General features: G+C 43.8%; 1 protein-coding gene across 3 annotated transcripts in view; it reads left to right on the top strand.

Annotated features, from left to right (window-relative positions):
- The window catches only part of SLC26A5 (solute carrier family 26 member 5), a 38,330-nt gene extending 17,233 nt beyond the window's left edge, over positions 1 to 21,097 (top strand). The window contains exons 7-18 of one of the 3 annotated variants that reach the window (XM_047752550.1): positions 291 to 373; positions 5,459 to 5,606; positions 6,637 to 6,750; positions 7,534 to 7,611; positions 8,274 to 8,369; positions 8,606 to 8,712; positions 13,410 to 13,479; positions 15,754 to 15,846; positions 16,547 to 16,654; positions 17,908 to 18,108; positions 18,851 to 18,905; positions 20,722 to 21,097. In XM_047752550.1, coding sequence (XP_047608506.1) covers positions 291 to 373; positions 5,459 to 5,606; positions 6,637 to 6,750; positions 7,534 to 7,611; positions 8,274 to 8,369; positions 8,606 to 8,712; positions 13,410 to 13,479; positions 15,754 to 15,846; positions 16,547 to 16,654; positions 17,908 to 18,108; positions 18,851 to 18,905; positions 20,722 to 20,906 — 1,338 coding nt within the window. In that variant the 3' untranslated portion in view covers positions 20,907 to 21,097. Of the gene's footprint in view, positions 1 to 290; positions 374 to 5,458; positions 5,607 to 6,636; positions 6,751 to 7,533; positions 7,612 to 8,273; positions 8,370 to 8,605; positions 8,717 to 13,409; positions 13,480 to 15,753; positions 15,847 to 16,546; positions 16,655 to 17,907; positions 18,109 to 18,850; positions 18,906 to 20,721 lie in introns of those variants that run through there. The other 2 variants (XM_047752551.1, XM_047752552.1) reach the window with 2 other exon arrangements.
- Positions 21,098 to 21,334: the final 237 nt, after the last annotated feature.

Genomic DNA, 21,334 nt, shown 5'->3' with positions numbered 1-21,334 from the left:
AAAGGATTTATGGCCTCTTTCTTTTTGCAGCCAACTAGCCAGATACCTCAGAATGGAGTAGGACAAAGAGAAAAGAATTTCAGGCCACCAGGAAATTGTTGAGTCCATTTTAATTTTGTGGGAGGGAGTCATTAGGATAAGTTAGAATTTTTGGAAGCTAACTGTAATTTGTTTAAAACTAAAAAAGTGAGAATAGATTTGGCTAGGCTAACAAGTTCTTTGGAGCTTATGTTTGTGGTGTTTGAATGTTCTTCTGATTTAAAGGTACGTTTGCATTTTGTCTGTTTCAGGTGGTTATGGGAACTGGCATTTCAGCTGGATTTAACTTGAAAGAATCATACAATGTGGATGTCGTTGGGACCCTTCCTTTAGGGTAGGAAATTGGTGCTAAGTAACAGTATGACTTGAATAATCAACGAATCTATCCTTGTTTGTAACTCTTGCTTTAGTATTCTTTCAATGAAAAATCTTTTTTCCCTTGACACATCAAATAGCTGAAATCTTGAGGATTTTTTGTTCCTTTTTTTTTAGCATGAGTGTGGGGAGGAGGTTATTGTGTAAAAAACACATAACATAAAATTTACTATCTTAATCATTTTTAATCGTACGGTTTAGTAGTGAGTTTTCACGTTGTTGTGAAACAGATCTTCAAAATGTTTTCATCTCATAAATCTGAAATGTTAAACCATTAAACAGTAATTCTCCATTCTCCCTCCCTCCCTCCAGCTCTTACTTTCTATCTCTAAGAATCTGACTACCCCATATAAGTGAAATCATGCACTATTTTCCTTTTTTGTGACTGGCTTATTTCATTTAGCATAATATCCTCCAGATTCATCTATCTTGTAGCATGTGCCAGGATTTCCTTCTTTTTAAAGCAGGATTGGGAGTTCCCACTGTGGCACAATGGGATTGGCAGCATCTCTGCAGTGCCTGTGGGTTAAAGGATCCGATGTAGTGATGGCTATGCCATAGGTCGCAACTGTGGCTTGGATCTGATACTTGGCCTGGGAACCCCATATACCTCAAAGTGGCCAAGAAAGAAAGAAAAATAAATAAATAAATAAAGCAGAATAAAATGGCCCATAATATACAGACCACATTTGGTTTATCCATTCATCCACTGATGAACATTGGGTTGCTTCTGCCTCTTAGCTATTGTGCATAATGCTGCTATGAGTCTGGGTGTGCAGTTAGCACTTCAAGACCCTGCTTTTTGGATCTTTTGGATACATACATAGCCGTAGGATTGCTGGGTCCTATGGTAGTTCTATTTTAACTTTTTGAGGAACCTCCACACTGTTTTCCATAGTGGTTGCACCATTTTACAGTCCTACAAACAGTGGCTTGTGGTTTTTCGTTTGGTTTTATTTCCTATTGTTTAGTATTTATCAGTTTTTTAGATCTCTTCCTGGGTGGCATAGAAATTAAGAGCAAAAAGACCTAAATCTAGGAGTTCCCATCATGGCGCAGTGGAAGCAAATCTAGCTAGTATCCATGAGGATGCAGGTTCCATCCCTGGCCTCGCTCAGTGGCTTAAGGATCTGGCATTGCTGTGAGCTGTGGTGTAGGTCACAGACGCGGCTCAGATCTGGCGTGGCTGTGGCTGTGGCTGTGACTGTGGCCAGCAACTGCAGCTCCGATTTGACCCCTAGCCTGGGAATGTCCATATGCCAAAGATACAGCCCTAAAAAGACTGGGAAAAAAAAGACCTAAATCTAGCCTGCCACCTACTAGTTTTGTGACCTTGGGCAAGTCACTTACCCTCTCAGAGCTCCAGTTTCCCCCCCACCAGGTAAGCCTGATCATTTGTGCCTGTCTCAAGGGCAGTTGTGGGAAATACGGGAGATCACGTCTGTAAAGCAGCCAGCGCAGCACCTGGCGCACACAGTGCACGTGTGAGACATGTTAGTTCACAGTTCTGTGGCTCATTACAACAAGTTTTCTAGTTTCAAATGAATAGTACTTCTTTGCTTCATCAGTTTTTCTCTTACCTAATTCTACATTTTAAAAATTGTACTATTATTTTTATGTTTGAAGGAGCAGGAGTGACTGATAGCCTCTCCTGGTCTCTGTATCTCTCTGTGTGTCTCTGTCTTTCTGTCTCTGGTACTGTCTCTTTCTCGCCACTGTCTTCTCCCTCTTTCCAAAAGAACAGAGTCAGACATTTGCCCAGATGTCGGACATGGACAGAACCTGGCATTTTTCCATCAGGCCTTGCCTCTGGAACCATCTAAGAATCTCCGAGGAAGGACAGGGAGTAGGAGTTGCTCTCTTTAAGCCAAAGTTCACCCCAGGGAGCAAGTGTTAAAGGAGGAAGCCTGCACTCCACCTTGAAGCAATGAATTGCTGTTATAAACAAGTTACATAGGATTCATTGTAAAGGTATAATACAGTGATGACCCTTGCTTTTCTAGTTGCGCTTATCATTTTTAAGCACTTTCATACCCGTCATGTCAGTTAAAACGTCTCACAGTAATACTGTTGACATATGCTATCCTCATTCATCAGATGAGGAAGTGCATTTATTCAGCACATGTTTATTGAGTGCCTAGCATGTGCCAGGGACACAGCAGTTAAGAATAAAAGCAAACATGCAGGCGCAAAGGTCCATGCTCTCCTGGAGCGCATGTTCTGCTAGGAGAGACAGACAGAAACTACATTGCTGAGATGTGCTGTAAAGTCAGGGGAAGCCAGGTAAGCGATCTGAGGGGCTGGGCTTGCTGTTTTAGGTAGAGTGTCAGGAAAGGTGACATTTGAGAGACATGAGTGAGGTTTGGTGAGTCTCAGCCTGGAGCCAGAGCTCAGTCTCCTGATACCGGTTGTGTGATCTTTCCATTACCTCACGTCTGGGTCTTTAACGTAATTAGTCATGGGATAAACTTGAATCTTTGGATCCAATAGATAACCCTGTTCAATAACTAATCACACAGTATACGTGTGAGTTCTCATCCTTAGATTTCCTCTTTTGAACATTCAAATGCTGCCATCATTCCCACCTCATGCCTTCCTTTCTCTATGGCTTTGTACCCAAATAGGTGGCTTTCCCTCTATGTGTGAGAGCTAAACGTTTTTTTTTTAAAGGTAAGAACATTTTGCCTTTTTGAAACTTGGCTTCCCAGAAATCTTATTTTTCTGGAACTTTGCCCCAGCCAAGGCAGGAAACCAATAATGCCTCCCTAACTAGCTGTCTTCATTCAATCATACTGTTTCAGGGGTCTGTGAGTCTTACTGCCAGACAACAGTGGCTTAAAACATCATCCATTTAGGAGTTCCCGTCGTGGTGCAGTGGTTAACCAATCCGACTAGGAGCCATGAGGTTGCGGGTTTGATCCCTGGCCTTGCTCAGTGGGTTAAGGATCCGGCGTTGCCATGAGCTGTGGTGTAGGTTGCAGACGTGGCTCGGATCCTGCGTTGCTGTGGCTCGGGGGTAGGCCAGTGGCTGCAGCTCTGATTTGATCCCTCACCTGGGAACCTCCATATACCGCAGGATCGGCCCTGGAAAAGGCAAAAAAAGACCAAAAAAAAAAAACGAAAAACAACACATCATCCATTTATTTGTCATAGTTCATCAATGCAGGTGGGACTCACTTGGGGTCTTAGGCAGCTGCAGACTCTGAAGGTGTGACAGGTGCTAGAGGATCCAGAGGGCCTCACTCACACATTTGACAGCTCGGCTCGAGTGGTTGAAACAGCGGGGGGCTGGCTGGCATCTTCTCTCCACGTGGGTTGCCACCAGGGCACCCAGACTCTTTAGAGGGTGGCTCAGAGCAGTGGGTCCAAAGAGCAGAAGCTGCCAGGCTGCTTCCGGCTCTATACAACATCACATCCAGCACATTCTTTTGATCAAAGCAAATCAAAAGGGGAGCTCAGATTCAGCCGGAGGGCAGACAGACTCCACATCTAGGTAGGGGAGCATCACACACAAGTATGGGAAGAATCGTTGGTGGCCAGACTTGAAAACAAACCACCACACTTAACACCACACACACATAAATACATGCACAGTAGTGTCTGGAAAGTAACAGTTGACTGTTCAAGATCCGATTCATGGCAATATATCCTGTTCCTTGGTTTATATGCTTCCTTTAACTCATTACATCAGACATTCTTTTCTCGTATTCTTATTCCTCAGACCCAAACCTACTGCCAGGCCTTCTCTCCTGGTTAATGCTTATGCAGCAAAGTGCAAGGGAAAAACAGTAAGTTCTATAGTCAGACACCTTGAGTTTGATTCTCTGCTCTGTCTTCAGCAAATGACTTACCATCTGCAAACATCCATTTTTTCCACCTCTAAATTGGGATAATAATGGCACCTATCTAAAGGGATTGTTTTGAGGACAAATGAGATGACGTCAAACAAGCACGTAGCACATAATCTAGGCTTAGTGTATGTAAGGTACCTTTCCTTTTCTCCCCTCCCTTCCTCTTACCCCAGAGCCCAAGACAACTCCTTGGTCACTGTGAGATGACACAGTATGAGAAAGAGGAATGGAAAGACAGGTTTTTCTTGGTTTTTGATGTACTTGATAGATGAGCCATTTGACCTTGAACAAGTTGCTTGACCTCACTTTGTCTCATCTTCCTCATCTGTAAAATGGGGATTATAATGGTACCTGCTCACAGTGCCCTTGGAGAGAAATAAACACAGAACCTGGCACAAGAGAAAAACCTAGTAAATAATTGTAATAGTAATAATTTTATGCATCGATTAATTGATATTATTTAGCCCAATGCCTTGAACTGGAGCAGGTGCCTTTGAAAAATCTCTGTGCTCCTTCCCCCATACCATTCTAGGGAATACCTGTTTTGTTCTCTTAGGACAAAAGTTCCAAACTGCAAGAATGGACCACAAAAATTAGGTTCCCTATTGGGGAGCTCCAGAAATCACACTTTTGGCCCCTCCAGATTCCTAGGATTCCCAGGTGAGACCCAAGGGGTAGAATTAGCTGCTGCTCCTTTGCTGTGTTAGAAACTCACCTAAAGGGGTCGGGGGAGGAAGCAGAGTCCTTACAGCCAATCGAAAAGGAGAGCAGTTGAGTACCCAGTGTTTCCTGGACAGTGGTCATTCTCCACTAAAATAGCCCTTGTCCAGCTCCCTCCTTTGCTCGGTCTTTGGTTCAAATGTCCTGTGGCATCTGAGTGCTTCGCTGACCCTCTCTTCTTCCTGCTCTGAGTCTTACTTATACCTGCCATACACATGGTACCTAGAGGTATGAGGTCACTCATTTTCTAAAGAAAATGGCATTTGATCTCTGCTGATAACCCACTCAGGTAAAAAGCCTGCTCTCTGGGGTCAGGGCCTAGACAGAACTTGTGTGTCAAAGAGAGCCCTCCTTTTTGCCAAACAAGTACCTGAGCGTTGATCACCCCCTAAAATCCACCCCACCCAGTTGCATGGTTTGTTTTTTCCCCAGTGGTCACAAGGCCCGAGGTTAAAGTCAGCTTCACTTTTCAGGCTGCTCCCTCCAGCCAATCCAGACACCAGCCTCTTTCACCTTGTGTATGTGGATGCCATCGCCATAGCCATCGTTGGATTTTCAGTGACCATCTCCATGGCCAAGACCTTGGCAAATAAGCATGGCTACCAGGTTGATGGCAATCAGGTAAAAATCATTCATTTCCTGCAGAGATTTCATAGTGGTACAGCCATCATGTTCTGCTGTGGGAGGCAGATGAATTGGATCTATCTGTCTTGCTAGGAAAAAACATTAGGTTGACGATGGATCTATTTGAAGCATGTATTTATTCAACACGACAGTTTTTCATGCTTTATGTGCATTATTAGATCATCGGAAACCCTGAAGTACAGAATCCTACCTCGCCAGTGAAATCTTCAGTCCGAGGCTTACAGTTAGCCATACTCCTCTAGGTGTTATCCTTGTTTTTAAATCTCACAGCTTGAGAATTGAATGTTTTTTCCGGAACCGTTTTTACTCCACAGGAGTCCTTCTCTTTGTGCCTCAAACTTGGAGTTTATCATTCATCAGTTAAACTCCGCAGTATATTCTTGGCCACCTTCTCTTATAAGACAGCTACAGATAAAGTATTTCATCATGGTATTTAAGTGAGTACCATGAGCCATTATTTTGGTATGACAATGCCTACTTTAGTAGGCGCTATGTTTCTAAGAGGAGACCAGATGTCCCAAATTCGTACAAGATATAGTGATCTGAGGAAGACAAGAAGTTGCCCTGAGATCAGGCAGGACTCAGTCCTTGGTCCTCAGAGGACACTGGCATGGACTCACTAATGAGCAAGAGCCCAGGCATTTCAAAGATGCCCATAGTCCTATGCACTAGTAACTTCCTCTTAAACAACAAAAAGGTCTGTCCCTTTTGCTGTGATTTTCTTTAAAAACAAAAGCATCATTTATGTAAAGAGCGTTTGGAAAAGAGGGGGCTGGGTGGTGAGCAGAGCATTTATCTCCAATACAATAAAAATTCAAAGTGTTTTTCTCTCACCTCAGATTGTGCAATATTTCCTATTTTTGAACCCATGCTAAACAAATTCTTGATCTGAAAAGAGAATGAAGAGATAGCCTTTGCTGCTGAAAATGTGCGTGAAATGGGCCATCATGCCTGTCTCCCTGAAAAATAACTGAACTCTTTTCTGCTTTGTTTCCACATGGAAAAGGAGCTCATTGCCCTGGGACTGTGCAATTCCATCGGCTCACTCTTCCAGACTTTTTCAATTTCATGCTCCTTGTCTCGAAGCCTTGTTCAGGAGGGAACTGGAGGGAAGACCCAGGTGTGTATGCAACTCCCTTTAAGGACAGGTCATTTGGGTGATAAACTTTAATCTCTGGATGGTATTCTGCCCGGAGATCCATGCTCCAGTGAGCTGTGCATGAATCAGAGACAGGCATGATTGATTGAAGCAAATCACGAGGAACCAGATCTCTAGGAAAGGGGTCTATTTGCCAATCAAATCAAAAGTTATACTCCCTGCTACCAGTAAACCTCAAAGTTCAAAATAGGATGCTGTCATGAAAGCTTGAGGGTGAGAATGGTCAGAATGCCAGCACAGTCCAGTAGAACTTTCTGCAGTTAAAAAAAAAACCTTGATTTTTGTACTCTCCTGCATGGCAGCCACTAGCTCTTGAGCACTTGGAATGTGGCGAGAGCAACCAAGACTTGAATTTTTAATTTTATCTAATTTTTCTTTTTAACATTTAAATAGCCACATGAAGCTAATGGCTGCCACACTGGACAGCAAAGTCTTGTCTGAGCTCTTCTGGCCCTGGTGGGTCTCGTGTTGGCACCAGCCATCTCTTTTCCCCACCCCCCACCCCGGCAAGGGCATTTCACTCAGGATATTTAAACATTTCAGCTTCTATTTAAAAGCTATAAAAAGGACCCAAAATTTCAGGAAGGGCGTGGGGAGGAGGTAGAGGTTTATATAATGGTTTGGATGATTTTAATGTGAAGCCGTATTGTCCCACCGTGATAATCAAAAAACTAAGGCCAACCTGTGCCTCACCACTTCCTTGCGTCCCCTAAAGGCCTCTTCCATGTGCCCTTTCTCATTCAGCTCGCAGGGTGTTTGGCCTCGTTAATGATTCTGCTGGTCATATTAGCCACTGGATTCCTCTTTGAATCGTTACCCCAGGTACGTAGCTTGACTCGGTGTGAGGTTTTTCCATGTGTAGAGATTGTGCCGTTTTGATTTGTGTTTATTTTTGTGGCTATCTCGTGGTTGTACTGTAAGCCTAGCAGGGTGGTATGAGAAAGGGCCAAGGCTGGGGTCCAGACCCTATTCCACAGTCTGCCAGCGACTGGGACCTAGGGAAAGCCATCGCAGCCTCCCTGGTTCTCAGTTTCCTTATTTGCAAAGTGGAGGTTTTGGACTGGCTAACCTCCAAGGTCCCTTGTCTCTTTGATCTTCTGTGACTTTATCCTTCCACTGAAAATCTGAGATGGCCCACACTCATAAGGCATTTGTTTACCGATACGTTTAACCTAGTGGAACTCGGGAATGATACAGAGAAAATCATAAGGCAGGAAGACCATGGCTGAAATAACTCCTTGGGCACCAAGTTTAATTCTGAACCTCTTGACCACCAGGCAAGTTTGCTGCTAGGGCACAAGGCTTGCTTTCCAAGGCCCATTTTGGCTAACCAGATCCTGAAATTCCAGGTGTTCTTGGCTCCCGATGTACCATCACTGCTGCAGGGGAAGGGGGTGGGGAGGGCAGCGGGAAGACAGTGAGAAATGAGCACAGGGGTCTCTGGACACCAGAGGAGAGGCATGTGTGGATGTGCTGTGTTTCAGGCTGTGCTCTCGGCCATTGTGATCGTCAACCTGAAAGGGATGTTTATGCAGTTCTCAGATCTCCCCTTTTTCTGGAGAACCAGCAAAATAGAGCTGGTAAGTAACGAAGGTGATTGTTAGGTGAATAACAACAAATGGATCGTTTCTGATAACAATGTGAGAAAGATAAGTTAGTGTGGTCAGTGGTTGTTTGCAGCATCCTCCAGTGAGGCAAGGCTCTCTGTGTGTGTGTATGTGTGTGTGTGTACATCCGCGTGCATGCATGCTTGTGTAAGTAGAGCTTAGGAAATTTTTCCCATGATTCTACATAAAGCTTTCTTTCTTTTCTTTAGACCATATGGCTTACCACTTTTGTTTCCTCCTTGTTCCTGGGGTTGGACTATGGTTTGATTACTGCCGTGATCATCGCGCTGCTGACTGTGATTTACAGAACACAGAGGTGAGTGCACAGTCTGGTGTGTGTGTGTGTGTGTCCTGCCTGAGACTGCAACACCGGCTTTAAATGTGGATTAAAGCTCACCCTGGTCAGAGCAAGCTCTTTGGTTACTTCTCATCAGCATGAGAGGGAGCTTAAGATTCACAGGGCTCATGGATTAAGCCAAATAAAAATCTCAATATGATCTTATCAAATGCTCTACTCTGTCACAGTCCGTAGTCCCATCAGTGATTTTAAAAGAACGTGATTTCTGTGCCAGAATGGTTCCTGCCATTCTGGTCTCAGTGGGGCCATGGTTTATTTACCCTCCTTTGAATGAACTGTGTGTTGTTGCACTTTGCTTCAGTACTGTGTATAGACATGGGTTTTGATGACAAGGAGCAGACTCTTACTCTTCAGCTGTTCCTTTCTCCACCCTGAATCATTTTCACCTGCCATCTCTTCTCCTTGTAGAAAACTGAGCCCACTGGGAAAGGTATAAAGTAACTTAAAAAACAAAACACTGTGGGGAGTTCTCCGGTGTCACAGCAGGTTGAGGATTCAGCATTGTCACTGCTATGGCTTGGGTCGCTGCTGTGGCATGGGTTAAATCCCTTGCCCCAGAGCTTCTACATGTCATGGGTGAAAATCCCTTGCCCAGGAACTTCCACATGTCATGGGTGGAAAAAAAAAAACCACACTGTGTTCATGATAAGTAAATAAATCACTATAAAGAAAAAATAAGACACATGTTTCTATAGACGTAGCCATAGCCTGGTGTTAGGGTCAGACTACCCTGGGTTCAAGTCCTGGCTGCATACTCTTTAAGCTACGTGAGCTCTGCCTCTATAAAACGGGACCAATACTTGCTACATCATAAGTTTCCATTAGAATAATGCACATGAAGAGCCCAGCACAGGGCCTGATACATACTGTGCACCCAAAAATTTAACACGGAGAGGGATGAAAATGAGGTTAGTCTATTTGCCTTTAGTTACAAATCCTATGATGGGTCTCAAAGTTTTGACTGTGATATATTGAAAGGCTGCTGGATGGAGCGTAAACTTTCATCTGCAGAATGATAGGATTCTCCCCACTCTGCAGAGTAGGAAACGAGCATTTTCTTCATCAAAAATGACAGGGGAGGAGTTCCCGTCGTGGCGCAGTGGTTAACGAATCCGACTGGGAACCATGAGGTTGTGGGTTCGGTCCCTGCCCTTGCTCAGTGGGTGAACGATCCGGCGTTGCCGTGAGCTGTGGAGTAGGTCGCAGACGCGGCTTGGATCCCGCATTGCTGTGGCCCTGGCGTAGGCCGGTGGCTACAGCTCCGATTCAACCCCTAGCCTGGGAACCTCCATTTGCCGCAGGAGCGGCCCAAGAAATAGCAAAAAGACAAAAAAAAAAAAATGACAGGGGGAAGTTCCCGTTGTGGCTCAGCAGTAACAAACCCACCTAGTACCCATGAGGATGCGGGATTGGCCCTGCCCAGGGGGTTAAGGATCTGGTGTTGCTGTGAGCTGCATTGTAGGTCGCAGATGCCACTCGGATCCTGAGTTGCAGTGGCTGTGGTGTCAGCGGGCAGCTGTGGCTCCGGTTGCCCCTAGGTGGGAACTTCCATATGCTGTAGGCGTGGCCATAAAAAAAAAAAATAACGGGAAAGTTTACAACATGTGGAATCTAAACTCAAGAATTAAACTGTTTTTAATAACGTACTCCACCCTCTCACCCACTTTTATGTAAAAGAAGTTCTCCCCTTGGTTTTATAAAGAATCTTGTTAGTACATGCCAAAGTTTTTATCTTAGAACTTTGGAGAATATCATGGTTTAAGAACATATCCTTTAAGCAGTGATATAGAATTTGAGACTTTGGGTTTTTTAACCAAACAGGATTTTATGATTTCTTATCATAGATTTTAAAGCTAGGCAGGGTTTTATTTTTTAATGTCGTACCTCCTTCGCTCTAAAATAATTCACTGAAGTTCATTTTTTGTGTTCTGTCCCTGTTGGTGATTGTGCTGGGTCTTCATAGGTTAGAGTTTGGGGAGCCGGCACTCAGGTCACCTATTTTCAGCTGCCTCTTTTTCTATAATTAGGGCACACTGTTCAGAGGGCTAGGGCTTCACTGACTCTGCTTGTCTTTCAAACACCAAGATATCCTCAAAGGCCACATGGTTATGGGACAGTCAGTTCATCAGCAAATAGTTCCCGATGCCTCTGCCATGCAGGCACTGTGGGTGAAACTTTAAATGTGGCAGAAATTCTGCTTATGCCCCCCCAAAGGGGCATATTAAAATACTAAAATAATTATGATCTTAGTTGGAAAAATTTTGAGGGGCTACTCTATTCCCAGGGAGATGCTAGATTCTAGGGGTATTGCAGTCAATGAGATGTGGTCCTTCCCCTCAAAAAGTTTGCTCTCTCCTGAGGATGATAGATACACAATGCTGCTGCTACTGCTGCTGCTTATGGTAATGAAGTAACCAAAAGAAACAATCCAAACTATTGCCATTTTCGATCTGTGCCTGGCTTTATGCCGAGATCCATGCTTCATGTCATTTCATCCTCGCAGCCCAAGGGGTTTAGCATCCCCATTTCGCAGATGTGAAAACCGAGGCCTTGCTTAACTTACCTAAGATCACACGGTAAGTGGTAGGCAGCTTGTTCACATATGAGTTTTTGTGACTCCAGAGGCTAACTCTTAATCAGCATTTTATAATCCATCTTCAAGAAATTGGGCTACACAGTTATAAGTGCTTCAGTAGGTGTAAGCAAGATTCAGGTGATATTAAGCACAAGAGGTGCCTGAGGAAAACCCCATCGGAATTCACAAAGAGACTTTCTTGCTCCAAGGCTCATTGGGGCAGAAGCAGGGAGTATTTGGAGCTGAGGAGGTGGGGTTCCAGAGGCCCCCAGGTGGTCAGGAAGCCTTCTTCTCATCTGCCTGTTGAAATCCTCACCCTTTGAGATGACTCTCACCCAGCCAGAGAGAGCCCCACCACAGCGCCGTGGTCCTCCAGCCCCTCCCACATTTCCTAATTAATTGTGTGCGTGTGTGGTCCGTGTGTGTCCATCCCTCAGCCATCTGCCCCTCCCACACCCCCAGTACTAGATCGCAGCATGTGCACAATGTTTTGAGTCTTATAGGAGGTTTGCTCACAACCAGGAGCTCACCTGAGGACCTTGCCTCTTATCTACAAAAATGGCCATTGGTGTTAAATTTGCCCTCAGACACCACTAGACAGTGAGCTGTTTGGTTTGGAGGCAAGGCTTCTGGAGCCCAGTCCCAGCACACAGTGTGTGTTCTCTTGATGTTTGTTGAGGGACTCCACCCAGAAAAACAGCTGACCTCTCCACTGTGGATTCTAACTCAAACACTTGCCCATACGTGCTGAGAAGCCACAGGGCGTAGTAGCCAGACCGTGGGATGTCAAAGCAAAGGCCTTGACCCACATCCTGACTCTGCCAAACTCTCTGACCTCGAACCACTCACCTAACACCACTGGGCTTCAGTTTCTCTTCCACATGATGGCATAAAGAAGCCCAGCAGGATTTTTTTCATGGACTATAATAAGGTAAGAGCAGGTGCTTAAGAAGTAGTACCTGTCATCTCTACAGTATCTAATTAGAGCCAGACTGTCCTATAAAAAGTTAGGAATTTGTGTTCTCCAAAAATAATGTTTAGGAATTCCCACTACAGTGTAGTGGGTCAAGAATCTGACTGCAGCAGCTCAGGTGTCTGCGAGGCAGGGGTTCAATCCCCGGCCTGGCGGCTCAGATTCAGCCCTGGCCCGGGAACTTCCATATGTCGCAGGTGCAGCCATTAAAAGTAATAATAGTAATAATGTTTAAGGAATTCCCATCGTGGCTCAGCAGTTAACAAACTCAGCTAGCATCCATGAGGATGCAGGTTCGGTCCCTGGCCTCGCTCAGTGGGTTAAGGATCCGGCATTGCTGTGAGCTGTGCTGTAGGTTGCAGACATAGCCAGGATCCCACATTGCTGTGGCTCCGGCGTAGGCTGGTGGCTACAGCTCCTATTGGACCCCTAGCCGGGGAACCTTAATGTGGTGCGAGTGCGGCCCTGAAAAGACAATAATAATAATAATAATGTTTAAAATCTATTCACACCAAACTAAGAAAACTTTCATGCTGATTTGAGATTGTTTTCTCCCCACACCCTCGGTTGACTACTCCACCCACCCTCGTTCTGAGAGTCAGAGACTCTTATTAGAGGCAAAATGAAAATCTCCTCTCCTGCTTTAGAATTAGAGTGGGAAGATAATTCTATCTACTGAGTGATAGGAGATGGAGTTACAGGTGTCCCTGGCTTGAATGCTGCACAATTCATTTTTGCCCCCGTGTTTAAATGCCTGGGTCTTCTGTCCTGACCAGATGGTGTGTGTGATATGCATGTGTATGGTGTGTGTGTGGGGTGTGTGTGTGTGTGTGTGTAGGGTAGTGTGTGTATTTGGGGGCGTGGGGTGGTGGTGTGTACATTGTGTTTGTGTGGGGTAAGGTGTGTGGGGTGTATTAGGCTTGGAATGGCCCTGGGAGTGTGACATATGTGGAGCCCTTGTGAAAAGGCACCATGAAAGAAAGGCTCGGGTCCTTCTGATGTCACTAGCGAATCCGTACAGGACGTGCACCTGCAGAACCTTGTGTTTCCATCATGTCCGGCACCTCAGCACGGTGGTGTTTTAACACCCTCGCTCTCTGTCTTCAGTCCGAGCTACAAAGTCCTTGGACAGCTTCCTGAGACTGATGTGTACATTGACATAGACGCGTATGAGGAGGTAGGACCTTTTTCTGTTGCTTTTCAGCATTTGTAAGCACGTGATGTGATGGGCTAAGTATTATTTTTACTCAGGACAAGGAGCGGCCTGAAGAGGAGGGAGGTGTAGTGGTCAAAGCGAAAAAAACGGCCTTCACCTTACGACCTGGATTCAGTTTTATAGGTCATATTAAACATCACTTACTCGACCTCCTAATGATAATTACTTCTCTTTTTAATCAGGATAAATATATATTCTTGGACTTGAAGCATGTATTTACAAAATACTAAGACTTTTGGTGAGAATGGTCATTTCCTTCTGATGAATTTAAATTGATGGTAAAATAGGAGTTCCCACTGTGGCTTAGCCGAAACAAGTCTAACCTAGTATCCATGAGAATGAAGGTTCAATCCCTAGCCTCGTTCACTGAGTTAAGGATCCAGCATTGCCGTGAGCTATGATGTAGGTCGCAGACTTGGCTCAGATCTGGCATTGCAGTGGCTGTGGTATAGGCTGGCAGCTATAGCTCTGATTTGACCCCTAGCCTGGGGACCTCCATTTGCCACAGGTGAGGCCCTAAAAAGACTAAATAAATAAATAAATTTATGGTAAAATACTAATACTATATAAAATGTCGGCGATGGGGCTCTTAAATTTACCTGTTTCATCTTTTTTCCTTCATTTCTTTTTTTTTTTTTTTTTTTTGGCTGCACCTGAGGAATGTGAAAGTTCACAGCAGGAATCAAACTTGTGCCACTGAAGCAACCCAGGCCACTGCAGTGACAACACTGTATCCTTAACCCACTAGGCCACAAGGGAACTCCCTTTCCTGCTTCGTTTAATGGTTAAAATTATGACTTAAAATGTCTGAGGAGTTCCCGTCATGGCGCAGTGGTTAACGAATCCGACTAGGAACCATGAGGTTGCGGGTTCGGTCCCTGCCCTTGCTTAGTGGGTTAATGATCTGGCGTTGCCATGAGCTGTGGTGTAGGTTGCACACGCAGCTCGGATCTGGCGTTGCTGTGGCTCTGGCGTAGGCCGGTGGCTACAGCTCCGATTCAACCCCTAGCCTGGGAACCTCCATATGCTGTGGGAGCAGCCCAAAGAAATAGCAAAAAGACAAAAAAAAAATGTCTTTGACTTTGAGTGAGTTCCCTTCGTGGCTCAGCAGGTAATGAACCTGAGTAGGATTCATGAGGATGGGGGTTCAATCCCTGGCCTCACTCAGTGGGTTGAGTATCCGACGTTGCCATGAGCTGTGGTGTAGGTCACAGACATGGCTTGGATCTGTCAGCAGCTGTAGCTCTGATTTGACCCCTAGCCTGAGAACTTCCATATGCCACAGGTACAGCCCCAAAAAAGAAAGAAAAAAAAATATGTATATAGTATATATATCTTTGACTTTGAATGTTCTTACCTTATGTGGAATCTCTTACATGGACTCTTTTACAGAGTCTTCTTAAACTAGTTTTACTTGTTTGTTTTGTTTTATGCTGGAGAAGAAATTCTCAGACTCATTATAAGATATTAGGAAATTAGATTGATGTTAGGATTGCTATTTTTTCCCCCCTTCCAAATAGTTATATTCTGGATTACTTATCTCCAAACTGCATTCTAGAGTTCCACAGGCTTCTCGATAAAATTTTCACTGGGTTTTTCTTGGGTTTGACTCCTGCCTACATTCTGTGAATACACTGTAAACCTCTGTTTTCTTTATTTGCCTGCCTCTCACAGTCTGAGTGGCAGCCTCCCCTCTCCTCTCCATTTCTCTTTTTAAATGTTGTTTAGTTTCTTCTTGTGTTTTATGGTAAAAATGAAAGACTTTTAAAAGATGTGGGAAGGAGTTTCCGTCGTGGCACAGTGGTTAACGAATCCGACTAGGAATCATGAGGTTTCGGGTTTAATCCCTGGCCTTTGTCGTGAGCTGTGGTGTAGGTTGCAGAGGTGGCTCGGATCCCGTGTTGCTGTGGCTCTGGCGTAGGCCAGTGGCTACAGCTCCGATTAGACCCCTAGCCTGGGAACCTCCTTGTGCCTGGGGAGCGGCCCTAGAAAAGGCAAAAAGAAAAGAAAAGAAAAAGAAAACAAGTGGGAAGATGTGCATTTTAAAGGCATTCCTCTCAGCACGCCTTCCTTCAGAGCTCGAGGAAGTTGGCTAGAGTGACATTATTTTATTTAAACTGTCAGAGGGACCTTAGCAACTTCTGTATGAGTTTTCAAGTAGGAAGAGGGAGGCAATTGAAGTTTTGATTCTGAACTATTTCTGTATGTTACATTCACTAATGTTTTGTTTCTCAGGTGAAAGAAATTCCTGGGATAAAAATATTCCAAATAAATGCTCCAATTTATTATGCAAATAGTGACTTGTACAGCAATGCCTTAAAAAGAAAGGTGAGTTACCAGAAATGAAGAGTGGTTAGTTCTGAGGAAGGAATCTGTGGAGTGATAGGCATGTGAGAGTCCCTTAAAAGTCTCGGTATACCATTTATACTATTTCATTCTCTCCCTCTCTACTTTTATGGTAGTAAAATATGCATAACTTAAAATGTATAATTTTAACCATTTGCAACTGGATAAGTTAGTGGATGGAATTAATTAGTACATTCACATTGTTATGCAGCCAGCACCACTTACTCATTCTGTTTTATCATATGCATATATTACCTTTTGAAAAATATCTAAGAAAGTGAAAAAATAATTTTAAGTTTCTTATTCTTGGGATCATATGTTCCTTTGGTCATGATTAGAACTCTCTGCCACACTGTCCCAGTAAAGAGGAAAACCTCCTAAGCAACCCACAGAGCCTCTCAAACATAAGAATCTGAGAGATCTAAATTTGAAAAACACTGCTTTAAATTCTCTTTACTATGTAGCTTCTGGTTGAATCAAGACCAAAAATAAGAACAGTTACTAATGTTCTTTTAATGAGGGAGTAACCCAGTTCAGAGCATCTGTGGGAAAGGCAAAGCAAGGGTTAGCGCAATAACTTGGCATAGAGAACAGTCAACAGGGGAAATTTCAAGATTAATTGCTTTGGATGGGTTCCTGGGAGCCAAGAAGTGATTGTTGCATATATTGCCTTTCTGTAAAGACGGGGGTGAATCCAGCCCTCATAATGGGAGCGAGAAGAAAGGCCATGAAGAAATATGCTAAGGAAATGGGGAATGCCAACATGGCCAACGCAGCCGTTGTCAAAGTGGTGAGTGGTCCTTCATTGTAACTTTCCCCTGTCTCTCTTGCTCTTTCTTTTTTTTTTTTTTTTTTTTTTTTTTGCTCTTTAAGGGCCACACCCATGGCATATGGAGGTTTCCAGGCTGGGGGTTGAATCAGAGCTACAGCCGCCAGCCACAGCGATGCCAGATCTCAGCCGTGTCTGCCACCTACACCACAGCTCATGGCCTCACCAGCTCCTTAACCCACTGAGCGAGGCGAGGGATCAAATCTACATCTTCATGGATGCTAGCCAGATTCTTTTCCTCTGAGCCATGGTGGGAACTCCCACTTTCCCTTGTCTCTTGATCTGCAGTGCCCCCGCCCCGCCTTTATTCATGATTGAAGTTTTAACACAGCAAGAAGTCCCTAAAGTAGGAAAGCTTAGAAACAATAGAAATTTAATAAGTATCCTTTATATATTTAAAGATATGTGTTAAAGTCTGTTATGAGAATACTTCTGAAATAAGTAGTCATAGGAGCCCAGGAAAACATGGTTTTAAAAAATAAAAATCACACAGAACCTTAATAAATTTTACTGTCATCGCTTTGTCAGAGATTCATTCAGCCAATAGTCAAAAAACGAAAAATGCAAAAAGCAAAACCTCAAAGACTGGTTTTTGCTGTTCTGGCTTATTTATGTTAACTGTGGTCTCTCATGTTGAAGTTCATGGACTTTTTCTTTTTTTTTTGGCCTCGCCTATGGCTTATGGAAGTTCCTGTGCCAGGGATAGAACCTTCCCCGCAGTTGCAACCTGAGCCATAGGATCCTTAACCCACTGTGCCACAGAGGAACTTCCAGTGGACTATTTTAGAAGTTAGGGGAAAATGGGTATGATGGCTAAGGAGAGCTGATTTCATTGGAAGAAAAAAGTAAAACAGCTAGGTGGTTCTCTTGTGGTGTGGTACAGTAGCAGGTTAAGGATCCAGTGTCATCACTGCTACGACTCTGGCTACTGCTGTGGTGTGGGTTTGGTCCCTGGCCCCAGAACTTCCACATGCTGCAGGTACAGCAAAAAAAAAAAAAAAAAAAAAAGGGAAAGAAGGAATAAGTAAAATTTAATATTGTGAACATACCCTTTTTGTTATATTACAAGTCTGGGATATAGCAAATATTTTGAAAGAGATCTGGTACAGTCAGAGGCTTGAGAATATAAGGACTAATATTCCCTCATAAATCTTTCTCTGACCCACAATGTGACCTGTTCATAGATTTCTGGTGTGGTTTTGTTTTTGACATAGGATGCAGAAGTAGATGGAGAAGACGGCACCAAGCCTGAGGAAGGGGAGGATGAAATAAAATATCCCCCAATAGTCATCAAGAGCAAATTTCCTGAGGAACTGCAAAGATTTATGCCCCCAGGCGATAACATCCACACCATCATTCTGGATTTTACGCAAGTCAATTTTATTGATTCTGTTGGTGTGAAAACCCTGGCCGTGGTGAGCATCATCTTTAACGAGTCATTTAATATCTCCGTGCCCAGGGTCACCACTGGGTAAAATCAGAGAGTTGAAGTAGGGTCCCTTTCCAACTCTTAAAATTTTGTTGTTGCCATCTTTCACCTTTCAGTTGTGGAAAATATAAAATACACAAAAGCAGGGAGCTCCCGCTATGGCACAGTGAGTGAAGGATCCAGCGTTGCCACAGCTGAGGCATAGATCTCAGTGGCAGCTTGCACTCAGGCCTTGACATGGAACTTCCATGTGTCACAAGTGTAGCCCACAAAATGAAAACAAAAATATGCAAAAGTAGAGAGCAGAGTGTGACGAGCCCCCCGTGTAGTTGTCACTGCCATCAGTAATTATCAGTGCATGGTCACTCTTGTTTCATTTGTCCCCCCACAGCCTCTTTCCCATTCCCTTATTTTGAAGCATGTAATCTGTAACTACTTCAATATATATCTCTATAAGAAGATCCTTTTAAAAAGTCATTACCATAATACATTTATTACACCTGGATAAAAATTAACAATAATTCTTTGATGTTCCAGATGATCACCGTTGATATAAAAATCAAACAAAATACAGATTTTTTAATGATTAACTCAAGGGCATGATTATTGAAGCAAAGTAGCTGAAGTGAATTAACCAAAGCATCTTTTATCACATATTGGTAGAAAGAAACGTGCAAGAAAGAAATTTGTCTTTAGTCACGAGAAACTAAACTTCAATTTTTTTACAGATGGTAAAAGAATATGGAGATGTCGGTATTTATGTGTATTTAGCAGGATGCAGTGGTGAGTACACTTTTGGAATGGGGAGAAGTTTTAACATTTTGGTTTCTTTTCTTTTCTTTTCTTTTCTTTTTTTTTGTCTTTTTGCTATTTCTTTGGGCCGCTCCCGTGGCATATGGAGGTTCCCAGGCTAGGGGTCGAATCGGAGCTGTAGCCACTGGCCTACGCCAGAGCCACAGCAACGTGGGATCCGAGCCGCATCTGCAACCTACACCACAGCTCACGGCAACGCCGGATCGTTAACCCACTGAGCAAGGGCAGGGACTGAACCCGCAACCTCATGGTTCCTAGTCGGATTCATTAACCACTGCGCCATGACGGGAACTTCTCTTTTCTTTTTTTTAATAACTGAGTTTGGAAATATTTTCCTCTAAATTTTTGGTGAAAATGAAAATTATTCTTCTGAAAATCACTCTAAAGTTAACTTCAAGATTAGCCACTTAGAGGCTCTCATGTCACTGGGTTACCTGTGTCTGGGCTTCTGCCTTGTCATTGGAGGAAAGGAACTAAGAGATGGTGTATTTTTTAGTTATTATTTATTTAAAGACTGCCATAAACATAGTTATATAAAATCATGTAGGTTTTTCCATCCAAGGCCTGCTATTTTTGTTTTATATTAAATTTTGGTTAAAACAGTGCTTGAAAATGAAATTCAGGAGTTCCCGTCATGGCTCAATGGTTAACGAATCTGGCTAGGAACCATGAGGTTGTGGGTTCGATCCCTGGCCTTGCTCAGTGGGTAAAGGATCCGGCATTGCTGTGAGCTGTGGTGTAGGTTGCAGATGCGGCTCGGATCCTGCATTGCTGTGCCTCTGGTGTAGACCCGGTTAGACCCCTAGCCTGGGAACCTCCATATGCCACTAGAGTGGCTCTAGAAAAAGGCAAAAAGACAAAAAAAAAAGAAAGAAAAAAGAAAATGAAATCCACATAGAGACACCACTTTTCACCTATAAGACTGGCAAAACTCGAAAATTTTGGACAGCAGGCTCTGTCGGCAGGGGGAGGGCAGATGCAGCAGCCTCTGTGGAGGGCAGACTGGCATTTTCTTTCAGAATTGCAAATGCATTTGCCTTTAACCCAGCAAATCCAGCAGGGTGCCACCCACATTCAACATGACACAGGTGCGTGGTTAATCGTCACAGTACCGTCTACAAAAAGAAAACACAAGAAAAGATGTGAATGTTAAACAAAAGGGACCAGTAATAATCTAGGGTGCATCTGCACCATAGAATATCAGGTAGTGGTAAAAATGAACTGAAAAGACTAAGTAAAAAAATCCATAAAAATATATGTGTGTGTGTGTGTGTGTGTGTGTGTGTGTGTGTATGGTGCTATCTTTGTGCAATGAAAAGGAGGAAATAGAAATACATTTTTATATTTACTGATATTTTCATAAAGAAATACGAAAAGAATACACAAGAAAACAGTAAAAGTGGCTTCCTTGACCTGGGGGAGTGATGTCACGGAGACAGGTATTGGAGTGAGGCTTTTTATTATACCGTTTTAATATTTAAACTGTATCAAAGTGTTACTTGTTTTCACGGCTTAAGACCGACACCCAGGAGTTCCCGTTGTGGTGCAGCAGAAACGAATCCTACTAGCAACCATGAGGATGCGGGTTCAATCCCTGACCTTGCATCGTGGGTTAAGGATCCAGCATTGCCGTGAGCTGTGGGGTAGGCTGGCAGCTGTAGCTCCAATTGGCCCCATAGCCTGGGATCCTCCATATGCCAGCAGTGTGGCCCTAAAAACCAAAAAAAAAAAAAAAAAAAAGGTAGACACCCAAGGTGCAGACTAATTATCCTTTCTTCTTTCATAGCACAAGTTGTGGATGACCTCACTCGAAATCGATTTTTTGAAAATCCTGCCTTACGGGAGCTGCTCTTCCACAGCATCCACGACGCAGTCCTAGGCAGCCAAGTTCGAGAGGCAATGGCTGAAAGGGATGCCTCGGCCCCTCCTCTCCAGGAGGACTCGGAGCCCAACGCCACTCCAGAGGCCTAGATGAGGCATCAGCCCAGGAAGGGGTATGAGCCTCTTGCGAAGTTACTCACCTACATACTTTAAATACTAGACACTAGAGGGTTTTTTTCCTAAGGGTAAATACTAGTAGTCAGGGCTTCATTTGGAGGGTGAATGACGCATAGCAAGATGTATCTTAACTTGTATTTTTCTTAATGGACTGTTTCAAAGATGTTAGCCTCTTGCCGGCATTTATTGTGCAGTGACATTTCTGTTACTTTTTAGTATGATCTCTGTGAGCCAAGCACTTAAGAATGTATTTTCTTTAAGCTCGTTACCCACAAATCAGATACGTTGTCCCCAGATGGCTTGTAGTTCTTTGCTTCTGTGCTTGTTGGTCTGTGGATTTTCTGTAATCAGAGTTTTCTCACAGAGGGGGCAAACTCAGCATTTTCCAGAAGTTCATCTTT

Source organism: Phacochoerus africanus, chromosome 11, assembly GCF_016906955.1.
Source record: "Phacochoerus africanus isolate WHEZ1 chromosome 11, ROS_Pafr_v1, whole genome shotgun sequence".
NCBI lineage: Eukaryota > Metazoa > Chordata > Mammalia > Artiodactyla > Suidae > Phacochoerus > Phacochoerus africanus.
Note: the sequence above shows the minus strand (reverse complement) of the source record. Positions and strands in the feature narration are given on the sequence as shown.